We start from the raw sequence: 11,911 nt of genomic DNA, 5'->3' as shown, positions 1-11,911 counted from the left end.
CTGGGTCCCACTGGGGCATGCGCGGAGTGCAACGGTGGCAGAGTCTCCACGTATTTCAACACTGACCACCTAGTGTGAAAACCAGGTACTTTTAAAAAGTGCTCCTTAAAAAATAGCTGATGCTAAATGGAGAGGAAAGAGAGCGGGAAAACGGGCAAAGGAAAGGGTGGCGGGTGTGGGGGTGGGGTGGGGGAGGAATACAAAGGGATAAATAAGAAATTTCAGAAAGAGCTGTTGGTTTGTAGCGTTCGTGGAGAACATTTGAGAAGATGAGACACAAGGTGATTAGAATAATGATTAAAAAGTTCGATCTCAGCCCATAATGAAAGCTGTTTATAGCCACTCCTTCCCACCGACTCCCTCCTCTAGAGGTCATTAACTCCTCCTAACAGGTCTTCGTACTTTGGGCTCCTGTCCGGTTGGCAGGCACAGTGTCAGTTGTGTCTGCTGGAACTCGTGGGCAGAAGTCGGCAGATGCGCAGTGCCTGCTCTCCTGCAGCTCTGAGTCACGTGCCAGGGAAGGGAACAGCCTGATGCACAGAGGGGCTGTGCTCCAGAAGGGGACCCAGTGCCTGTGCTGTTCCTTTTCATAGAGAAAGCACGAGACCAGACTTGAATGAGAAGAAACCTTTTCTGTGTGGGTTTCAGCTGGGAGCACCAGCCTCCCAGCACCTGAGAACATTGGCTGATTCTCCCACAGGGAGAGAAGCAGCCATTGTTCCCAGTTCATTGCCAGGCAACCCAGAGGAAATCCCTGGGGTCACTGGTTAAACAGCCCTGCTTGTGTCCTAGCAGTGCCTTTGCTCATGACATTCCTAGCCATGCTGTACTGACAGTCCACACTCCCAGCATCACTCTCCGCCAGACCTTGGCCACCCTCCCAGCAGGCATCTCTCCCCTCTGGGAGTAGGAGGAAGGCTAGGGAGGGTCTCACTGAGAAGGTGACATATGAGCAAAAGCCTGAAGGAAGTGAGGGGTGAGGCAGGTGTGGATGGGTGAGAAGAGTGTGTCAGGGTTTCTCATAAAATTTGGGAAGTCGATATGAGAACCCAGCAGATGGGAAACAATGCAGAAGAATCCACAATAGGTGCGGATCATAGGACTGTGGGAATTAAATCAACCCAGAGACATGGGGCTTATTTGGGAGGTGAGACAGAACCCTTTTAGGTAGGAAAACAGCACAATAGCGTGAGCCAACGTGTGTGCACGAGAGAGAGACAGAGACAGAGAGAGTCATGAGAGGTATGAGATTATCTTTATGGGGTAGAAACAAAGGATGTTTAAGGTAGTGGTGTGCTGGTAAAGGTTTAACAACTGATTCTCCAGGAAAACTCCCCCAATACTGACTTGTAGCCAGTTCTTGTTGTGTATATACTCCCGCTATGGCCAATTCCAGGCTACCCATGTTACCCTGAACACAGAATAGAACGCAAGGAAGGTTCAAAATGACATGTAGATTTTCCACTGGACGCCTGAGAGGATGAAGACGGCGAGGGCAGAAATATAACTCTGTGGGTGACGTGTACAAACCGCTGATCTGTTTTGTGACCACACAGAGACCAGCTGCTCAGGGCCCCAGTCTCTTCATCCACAGCCTGAAGGACTGAGCTAAAGGAAATCGAAGTTTCCTTCTGTGCTCTCCCCTTCCTTTATTCTTTCCTCCCAAAGAGCCACTGTACCTAGGCCCCCTTTCCTTAATGGCCTTGCACATATTTCTCTTCTCTGCCAAAGTTGCACAGGTACCCAGTAGGGGCGATGCTCCATATCCAGGGAGTCAAGCTGAGAGCAAAATAGAGTAGCCACAGTTTGGAGCATCCCTGTCTTAGGAGTCTCTGCTCTTGGAAAGGTGGCTCAGCTGAGTTCAAAGTGCCCACCCAGTCCACTGGGGCTGCTGCTTCTGCACCTGGAAGAGACCTGGTGGCAGGTGAGTGGGTGCGTCCACTGCCATTTCAACACCACATGTCTGCCAGGCCCACTCCTCTGGAAGCTTCCTCCAGCCATGGGGGAGTGGCTGCCAGAAGCAGGCAGTGATCTGGCGTATCACAACCTAAGTCACCTCAATCTCTGCAGGTGGAAGCTGGCAAATCCCAACTTGGAAATCCCAGCATCCTCTTCAACTTCCCACATTTGTGAATAGATCAACAGGTGAGAGATAATTTCTGGTGAGAGATAATTTCTATCTCTACTTCTATCTTTATATAATCTTACACATGTTTATGTTAGGTTTTACAAGGAACAAAGTGCTTTCTCATGTGCTCTCATTTGATTGGTTTTTCAAAACTCTGGGAGGTGCTATTATCCCATTTTACAGATGAAAAGCCTGATTTTTCAGGGATGGCAGGTGACTCACCCCCAGTCAGACACTTGGTAAATGGCAGAGCTGGAATACAGACCCAAGTATTTTCATTCCAGATTCGCATGTCTTTCCAGAATATTTCACTGCATGTCTGTGCTGTGTGTACATGCATGTGTATATGTGTGTACACACACAAACCACTTTGTATAGACTTATATAGGTATTTTTTAAGACTAAGTTGGGTGTGTCCTTCTTACAACCCAGCCTTAGGAATTCATCAGCTATTTCCTGAGTGATTAGTACATGCCAGGCCATGTCAGACACCAGCTGAGAGCTGGTAATACAGCAGTGGACCATCCAGGCCCCCAGTCCCCAATACACAGACACTAGAGTAGCAGAAACATTCTTAAAACCTGACCTTGACTTAAGAGGAAAGAGCAGAAGGGGCAAAGGGGCAGGCAGATTGGGAGGGTGTGCCTTCTAACTCCTGTGTGAGGAAATGGCCATTTAACCAGGTAATTAATGAAACTATCTTCCTCTGTCTTGGTACCATATTAGCCTGATCCTATTACAATTTATTATATATAACTCTCACAAAAGAAGTAGTGTTGAAAAATTAAATAATTTTGTTTGTGCTGTTCTTTAGAATCCCAAACAATTTTTTTTTCATTTTCGTGGTTACTTAAGGTACGTATTACCTCCATTTTACAGATGAAGAAACTGGGGTTCAAAATGAGCTCGGCTAAAGCCACAGTTTTTAAGGAGAAGAACCTTGAGTCCAAGCCAAGAGTGACTTGAATTTCTGTTCATTTTCCACCATCCCAGAGGAATATTAGAACAATTTCCATTTTGCTGTACATCAGGGTTTGTTATTCTGGAATTGCTTTATGTGCCTACCAACAGGAGACAGGTTCCATGAACTGTGCTGTACTGGGTGATGCATTCACAGTGCAATACCATGAGACAGTGTACCGGATGCCCCCTATGTTCATATCTGGAAAGTTTTCCAAGATACACTGTTCTAGAAAAGAGTAAGTGTATACAGTCTGCTGTCTTTTAAGAATGAAAATTGGGGGAGATAAAATGCGTTCATTCTTGACTCACATCAGCATGAATTAACAATAGGCAAATACACAAGGAAAATAATGTTACCTAGGGAGCAGTGGGGTAATCCAGTGAGGAGTGGATTCTCCACATATACCTTGTTATTTTGATTTGGTTGAACCCTGTGAATGTATTACTTATTCAAGAAATTAGGTACATTTTGTACTAAAGAGAGCTTCTCCACAGTAATATTTACCATCCCTTCCCTTTTACTCTCCTTATCCCCAAGACACACAGTACACATGAAGAAAGAAACCCAGAGTGAGTTTTTAATAGGAAAAAATTTGCAGGTGCAGAATCAATCAAAGATGTCAGAACACAGATGCCAATCCATTTATTTCTGAGAATTGATGAGTTTGACAGACACTCTGGATCTAGGCGTCTCTTTGTAGTGAGAAGCTTTTGAAACCTAAGGGGAGAGAAGAAACCAAAGTAAATGTATTTGGGAACTTCTTTCTTAACCTTCCTCAACATATGCAGAAAAACTTACAAACCTCTTTCCTCATAATGAGTTTGGTTCATTCTGTGTATCAGCCCTTTTCATTTCCTCATATACACACTCCCCATGGTAAGAGGACCCAGCCTCCCCGGGAAGATGCTCTAATTTTGCTCTTCAGATAGGGTTGCCAGATTTGGCAAATGAAAATACAAGATGCCTAGTTAAATCTGAATTTCAGATAAACAACATTTTTTGTTGAATTATAGCATGTCTCATGCCATATTTGGGGGCATACTTATACTAAAACAATTACTTGTCACTTAACTGAAATTCAATTTTAACTGAGCATCCTATATTTTATCAGGCAACTGTATCCTCAGATGCTACCTGGAGGGAGCTGGTTAAGTGCACTTGAACATGTTAGCTCAGAGGGACAAAAAGTACCTAGCCCGGTGTGCTACCAATAGAACTTTCTGCATTGACAGACATGTTCTACATCTATCCGTCCAATGTAGAAGCCACCAGCAACTTGAAATATGGTTAGTGCAACTGAGTACCTGAATTTTTAGTTTCATTATTATTATTATTTTTTGGCTGTGTTGGGTCTTCGTTTCTGTGCGTGGGCTTCCTCTAGTTGCGGCAAGCGGGGGCCACTCTTCATCACGGTGCACGGACCTCTCACTATCGCGGCCTCTCTTGTTGCGGAGCACAGGCTCCAGACGCGCAGGCTCAGTAGTTGTGGCTCACGGGCCCAGTTGCTCCGCGGCATGTGGGATCTTCCCAGACCAGGGCTCGAACCCATGTCTCCTGCATTGTCAGGCGGACTCTCAACCACTGCACCACCGGGGAAGCCCCTCATTATTTTATTTAAATTTAAAATGTCACATGTGGTCAGTGGCCTATCTTGGACAAAGTAGCTCAAATACCAGTCATGTATCTCCCTCCAAATGTAGCAACTGGAATTTAAAACCGAGTGGTGGCTGAAAAGGTACATCACCCGGAAATAAACTCACAAATCCCTGCAGCTTAGTGATTATTCCGTTTCCGTGCAGATACAAGTTCTGTTGCCAACACATTAATTCTGAGCATTCATTCCGAGTATTTACTGAGGATGTGACATGCCAGGGCGTGGAGATGTATGATAGAATTTTTCAACAAACTCACCCTGTAGATGATCGTGTTAACTGTATAATCCAGCATTAGACTGTAAAAGCCACCAAGGTACCCTTATGTGCACAGCAGGCATTGTAAGGGGATGAAACAGCATTGATTTGGTCACACACATCAGCTGTGTGACTCTTTTCCTTCCATGACTCTAAGCAAGCATTAGTAACCACAGACCCAGTAGGGTATTAAAGAGGATTCTTTTATACATGGTATCAGCCAGCAGAGAAAACAGGCCCTTAAAGGAAATTGGGCTTCCTGGGTCACTGAGGCTTATCAGGAGACATTAAGTCTGGTGAGGTTAGTGCAGAAACCTGGCAAAAGGTAGAGTGTGGAAAACAAATGGTGTATATGGTACTTCCAAATTTCACAGCGGTCCTAGTAGCTGCGTAGGGCAGTAGGCAGTGTATTAACAATGGTTAGTGGGCATTTTTATACAGAAATTCAGATACACATGTGCTTTCTGGGCTCTGAGAAGGCTTTTTGGACTACAACATCCATTCCCTGGTTCATTCACCAGCGAGTTGAGTCCCAGGCCTTCTGTTAGATGTTAGGATGTCACAGACCAGGTCCCACTTCATGGACCAGAGAGTATAATGGGGAGAGGCAAACAACAAGGGATCTGATAAATAAAATCTTAGACTGTATTTTAAAGAATCTCAACAAGATGATTGATAGAAAGTAACTTGGAGTGAGACGTGAGCAGAGGGAGGTAACTTTTTTATTTTACTTTCTATACTTGAAGTTACAAACTTAATTCATGCTCCTTTTAACACTTTACACACATGTTTATACAGGTTAACAATCTCTCCTCATATAACCTCACATAATGGGGCTTTTATTTCTAGATGGTAGACCCCCTCTCTTCCCTAGTTTCTACTATCTATCTATCTATCTATCTATCTATCTGATACTGCTTTGCTTTACAAAAGGTTGAGTGTCTCTTAATAAATTTTAATATATATTGCCAGGAAATTTTCTCAAAAGATAATATGACTGTGGCACTCCTTCCTCATCCTCAGCATCCTAAGTATTATTGGTTTTAGTGGTTGTCTATCCATAGGTGAGAAATGCTATTCCTTTGTTGCTATGATATGCATAACCTAACTTTTAGGAAGGTGAACAGTTGTATGTATTTTGGTTTGTTTTTTCTCATATGCACTATTTGAATTTAATAAAAGGTATAAAATATCCTGTTCAGTAATTTTTTTCTATTATTGTTTGCCCTTTTCTTAGCAGCTTGCAGGTCTTCCTTGTAAAGTCATTAACCTTTTGTGTATAATGTTTTACAAATCCTTTATCCCAATTTACTGCTTGTTTTCTACTCTTTTTATGGAATATTGCATCTTAAATTTATTTTTGTCCTATGTGGTCTGTGTCCCTTCCTATATGGCATTTGTATTTCCTGCCTGGCTTAATAATGACACCTCCCCCTCAAAATACACACATACAAAACTGAGGTTATACAAAGTGTTCCCTAAAATGTCATCTAGTATTTGTATTTTATCCTTAGATCTTTAATCCATCGGGGTAGGTCTATTTCAGATAGGCCTGTCTGGAGAAGAGCTGAGAACATGCTCGCCAGAAGAAAAATCAGAGGATGGGCACTGCAGAGAAAGAGACCAACAGTACAGATTTCTTGAAGCAGCAAAGGGCTTGGCAGGTGGAAGAGAGACCAGTGTAGCTGGACAGGGAGATGGAGATGAAGTCAGGGAGGTGGGCAGAGGCCAGGGTGGTCATGGATGGCTCTTCAGGTCATGGTAAGGAGTATGGTAAATAAATTAAGATATGTATTAAAGGTATAGGTGAAGTGACTTACAGATAGTTTGTATTTGTGGAGATGAAGGAAAGGGAGCAAGGCTCATTCCTAGAATTTTCGCTTGAGTAAATGGACTTACAAGTAATGTCATTTACTGAGCTGGGGAGGATTGGAGGGAATAACAGGCTTAAGAAGCATAATGTAAACTCTTGTGTCTTGAATGTATTTAGGTTGAGAGGCCTGGTAGGGTTTCAAGTGAAGGTGTCAAGTAGAAATTTGTATGCACACATTTGCATTTCAGGGAAGACAGCAGGACTGGAGATGTAAAATTGGAAGTTTATTGCATATAGACAGACTTTGAAACTACACTACTGATAAAATCATCAAGGAGACAGAGTAAACAGGGGCTAGTACTGAGCTCCAAGGTTCTAAAATTTAGAGCATTTTGAGATAGAGCCATTCTGAGATAGATTTTGAATGCAAGGGCAATTTGTCATGGTGTAAAGTCAAGGCCTGTACTTTCAGCTCAGGCTATCACTGAGTACAGGAAAGAATAGACATGCTCAGCTGCTGCTGCCTGGTGCCATGAGAGTGAGGAATGTGGTAAAACTTTAAGCTCCAACTGGCAGACAAGCAACATACAACAGAGACCCTGAAGCTTAGCACACTTGCTTCTTTCAGGAAGAACCTCAACTATAAGTAACATGTGTAAGTCTAAGCCTTAAGAGATGCTTGTTCTATCACCCTGCCTAAACTACAACTTAACTAACAACTGTAATCTAATTAAGTCCAATGAATTTCTGATATTTTTTTCAATATGACTACATTAATTCCATGTCCTAGAATTCGTTTTATTTTAAAGTATACATGTTATGTTCCAAATTCTTTTGGTGTTATAATGATTATACTTATTGAGTTTTTTCATAAATTTGTCTACTTATTAATAATACAGTTTTATGGATATAAATATAGACTATAATCTGCCTTTTGATAGATCTCCTGATGATGCTAATCTTAGTTTGCTACAAGATCAAGGTACTGAAATAAAATATAGAGGGAAGAATACTGGGGCTACATGTGAGCCCTTATTCTCAATTTTGGTATGTATGGGGATTCCTCAGTTAAATTCCTAATGTCTTCTAGTAACCCACATGCATTATACTTACCAGGTATATTTACATTTATAATTATAATTCAGGCTCAACAGATGACAAACCCCTAGAAGGTAACCTACTTCTAACCTTAAAATATACAATTTTTTTTTTTACAACTGGTTATAAAATGTATCACACTTGTAAAAAAGAGTTCAAATGACACATTTAAAAAATAGAACGTGAATGGATAATGGATGGAGTAAAGGAAAGGATATTGCTGCATAGATTATTTGGAAATTTTAAAGAAGATTTTATAATTGGCGATTTTGTATCAAAGTGATCTGTGTTGTTCGGAATACGCTATATAATTGAATGATGATTCTGTCTCAGCCTCACATCTCAATAAATCCCTTTAATACATATCTTGTCCCTGGTGCCCAGGTGTCTTCAGTAACTGGAAGCCCTGGGTTTACGATTCACATCAACTTGCCCCAATTTAAATGGTCCTCTCCAGGACCCTTGAGGCATGGTAGATGGAGACCTACTCAAGGGCTGGAAACCAGCTAAAGCTACTGAGAGTGTACTGCCCACTAGAGAATTTTCCCAAGTGGTAACTAGGGCTTTTGGATATAAACAGTGACATTTCAAAGTAGGAGGCGAAGAACTATGTTGAAGAGGAGAAGCTAGGCCAGAGCTGTGAGGAATGTCCTCTGCTTGGGGAGTAGCCTCTTAGCAGTACCTCTTAGGTAAGACCTTATCAATTGGCACCTTCTGTGTTTCTTTGAAGCTCCCAAAATAAGTTGCCAATGCAAATTGGATTTTTCAGAAGGGATTTTCTACTGGTAAGAGAAGATATTATTAGCAGCCTGTTAGTCTGGTGTGTAATTAATGTCTCCTCTGGTAATAAACTGACCCTCTAGAACAAAGAGTACTTGGTGATGGCCCAGCCACTGACTCAGCTCAACATTTACTCAGTGTCCGATTATCAAGTGTTTATTGTATGCCAGGGTCTATGCTATCAACAATTTAACAAGATGTAGTCCTTGACTTCAAGGAGGTCTCAATGATACACACAAAATTAACACAATGTATTTCACTCTTAAGTAATCCAATACAAAGTTTTGCTGTTGAAGCCCAGAGGGGTGAATTCAAATTCAAGCCCTAACTCCTTTCTTCACTTACCACAATAAATTAGTTTATCAAGTCCTTTGGTTCTTTACTAAACCATCTCCCCACTTGTCCCCTTGTTTCACTTGTCACATACTAAATCAAAAGTGTATTGGTTAACACAAAAATATGTGGCCAGCGTGTCTGTCAGGATTTACCTCCCTCCCTTTATGTAGATTCCAGGGAGATTACCTCTCCTCCTTCTCTTAAATTTCTCAGAGTTTAGGATACAATTAGTAACATTCTGGTATGTGGGCAAAGTTACATCCATTATGTATTGAATTTTTACTCGTTTCATTATTCTGACAACCTCTTAGGGAGCAGTTGGTTATAAAATAGCCAGTGGTTAGAAGTACTGGCTTCCTGACCTTGGGGCTCAGACAAGTTCTTTATGCTGTCTTCCTGTTTCCTCATCTTTAATATTGGGATATAGGAATGGTACTTATCTCTAAGATTGTTGGGTTAAATTAATATGCTGGAAGCATGTTGACACACAGTAAGTGCTTACTAAGTGTTGGCCATTACCCGAGCACCCCGTGTTCTAATTTCAGAACCCACACTGCTGAGCCCACTCCTTTCATCACAAGACAAGCAAAGGCATATAGGAAGAAATGGACGCAGGGGGAAGTTAAGCACCTAGCCCAAGGTCACCCACCTAGTTAAGTGTTGGAGCTGGGTTCCAAGGCAACCTGGAAAGTCAATGAAAAGTATCCCAAGGCTTATATAAAGCAATTGCAATCTAAGGATCCAAGTTCTCCAACATACAAGAAATGCTTGGCGTAAAGAACCCGGTCCTCTCAGTGGACCCCTACGTGAAATGCTGTGAGGCCGGACCTTCTCCAAACTGATTTTCATTCCGGCTATCCTTAAAAATTCAGGAAATTCTAACGTGCGGCCATCAAGGTGCTCACTTCTTTTTCCGCCAATTTGCCTTCACCAAACACCCAGACCCTCTAGCCCCAGTTCTTTGGCTGGTAGTTTCAAGGCCAGGGTGGGGGTGGTGGGTAGGAGGCTGCGCGGGAGGAGGGGAAGAGGGGTGGAGGCTGCCTCAAGACCGCAGGACGTCTGTGCCACCGTGAGAATGAGAAAAGTGCGTTCACGGGAACCAGCTTCTGTTTAGATTCTCTCTCCCCACACACTCGGATTTGAATGCTCCAAAAGAACTGATGCCACGCAAAATGCTTCAGTGAAGCTCCAGGGGTGTTTGAATGAGGGTGCGTCTCCCTGGGCCGCACAGGTCCCAAGTTTTGGCCTACTCAGCCTCCTTGCCTACTCATCCAAGCACAAACTGAGTCGTGCATTAGAAACGTTTACTTGATGAGACTCAATCCCGGAAAATAGGATCCTAGGAATTTTTGCACAGTACCAGATCGACACTTTTGGGTTGGAGCAGCTAATTTACCAGATCCTCAGTAGTTAACTATTTTAGGGAGGCCTGCAGCCCTATTCTATCCCTTTGGGGGCTGCATTAGGAGCCTAGGCATTTGAACCTCTATTAATTCTAGTTCGTTGAATGTCAGGCACTAATCTAGGTTACGGGTGTTAAGGGGTTTGTCAAAAAAAAAAAACAAAAAAACACCATCATTCTATCCCCAATTTACATACAACAAAACTACCAGGTTAGAAATTGGCCCCAAATCTCACAATTTGTAAATGTGGGGAGAAGCCACAATTCGAGTCTAGGTTTAGTCTGTTCTAAGCTACCATATGTTAACTCCAGGTAATCAATTTTTCAAAAGCCCCTATCAGTACGTGGTAAACTTCAGATGACACGTTGAAAGTTAGCGGGAGCAGAGCCTAACTCCCTTGCGGGATTAGGAAAGACGAATTGTCTGCAGCCTAGAACAAGGCGTCTAAGAGGTTCTGGCCATTGCACTCGGCATGTTAGTTTGAGACCACCATATATCCATTCCTGCAGTTAAACCGTGCTTAGGCTTTACTTACTAAAGGCAGATCACTCGACTGTCTGAAATGCCTAACCACTTCGTGGATCATTAGGCCTTAACCGATTTACCACTTTCTGCAAAGAGAGGCAGATTTCTAGTAACAATGAGAGCCTTCTCTAAAGATGTAGAAAATTTTTTCTTCCGTTTTTTATCTTGGATAAAAATTAACTTACCTTCCTTTTTTTTTAATATTCCAAGTGGTGTTAGCTCTTCCTTTGAAATAGTGGGGGGCTCTGAAAAGAGCCTTTGGGTTTGAAAGCACTTCTGGAAACTCAAATCCCTATCAAATCACTTGCCCTTGGCCTTGTGATGGCTCTCGGTCTTCTTAGGCAACAGCACCGCCTGGATGTTCGGCAAGACCCCGCCCTGAGCGATGGTCACGCGGCCCAGCAGTTTGTTAAGCTCCTCATCGTTGCGGATGGCCAGCTGCAGGTGACGTGGGATGATGCGAGTCTTCTTGTTGTCGCGCGCCGCATTACCGGCCAACTCCAGTATCTCTGCCGTCAAATACTCCAACACCGCTGCAAGGTACACCGGCGCACCAGCCCCGACCCGCTCAGCGTAGTTGCCCTTACGGAGCAGGCGATGCACTCGGCCCACGGGAAACTGGAGACCGGCCCGTGAAGAGCGAGACTTCGCTTTAGCGCGAGCTTTACCACCTTGCTTACCACGTCCAGACATCGCAAAAAAAAAAACAAAAACGAACAAATAAAAAAAGAATATTTCTCAAAGCAAACCAAGTTTGAAAGCACATAGAACACTGCTGCTTTTATAGGCATTTCCTGGGGAGTAAATCCGGTTGTCTGATTGGTTAGTACCAAGATTCACCTAAGTGGCCAATAGAAAAGCTCTATTTCCATACCTCATTTGCATAGTTCTGCCCATAGATGACAGCCTTGCTGTTTGTCTTCCAATTAACTAAGACGCAGTCTGCATCCTTCA

General features: G+C 43.0%; 1 protein-coding gene and 1 long non-coding RNA gene across 2 annotated transcripts; one reads left to right on the top strand and one right to left on the bottom strand.

The window, feature by feature from the left end:
- LOC118903234 lies at nucleotides 1–3,584 on the top strand. Its single transcript, XR_005021750.1, has 4 exons — nucleotides 1–85; nucleotides 1,732–1,924; nucleotides 2,071–2,145; nucleotides 3,008–3,584. It is a non-coding gene; the product is annotated as an uncharacterized LOC118903234 (long non-coding RNA).
- Nucleotides 3,585–3,649: 65 nt separating this feature from the next.
- Nucleotides 3,650–11,713, bottom strand: LOC118903217 (histone H2A type 1-C). Its single transcript, XM_036868043.1, has 2 exons — nucleotides 11,143–11,713; nucleotides 3,650–3,809 (listed from the first exon to the last, which is right to left on the bottom strand). Exon 1 carries the CDS (start codon nucleotides 11,648–11,650, stop codon nucleotides 11,258–11,260), a length of 393 nt encoding a protein of 130 aa, XP_036723938.1. The 5' UTR covers nucleotides 11,651–11,713; the 3' UTR covers nucleotides 3,650–3,809; nucleotides 11,143–11,257.
- Nucleotides 11,714–11,911: the final 198 nt, after the last annotated feature.

Source organism: Balaenoptera musculus, chromosome 11, assembly GCF_009873245.2.
Source record: "Balaenoptera musculus isolate JJ_BM4_2016_0621 chromosome 11, mBalMus1.pri.v3, whole genome shotgun sequence".
In the NCBI taxonomy this organism is placed as follows: domain Eukaryota; kingdom Metazoa; phylum Chordata; class Mammalia; order Artiodactyla; family Balaenopteridae; genus Balaenoptera; species Balaenoptera musculus.
This window is presented reverse-complemented; position numbering and strand designations above follow the sequence as displayed.

Excerpts from the sequence above, each read along its gene's own strand:
- LOC118903217 (XM_036868043.1), bottom strand. The coding sequence starts at position 11,650 with ATGTCTGGACGTGGTAAGCAAGGTGGTAAAGCTCGCGCTAAAGCGAAG.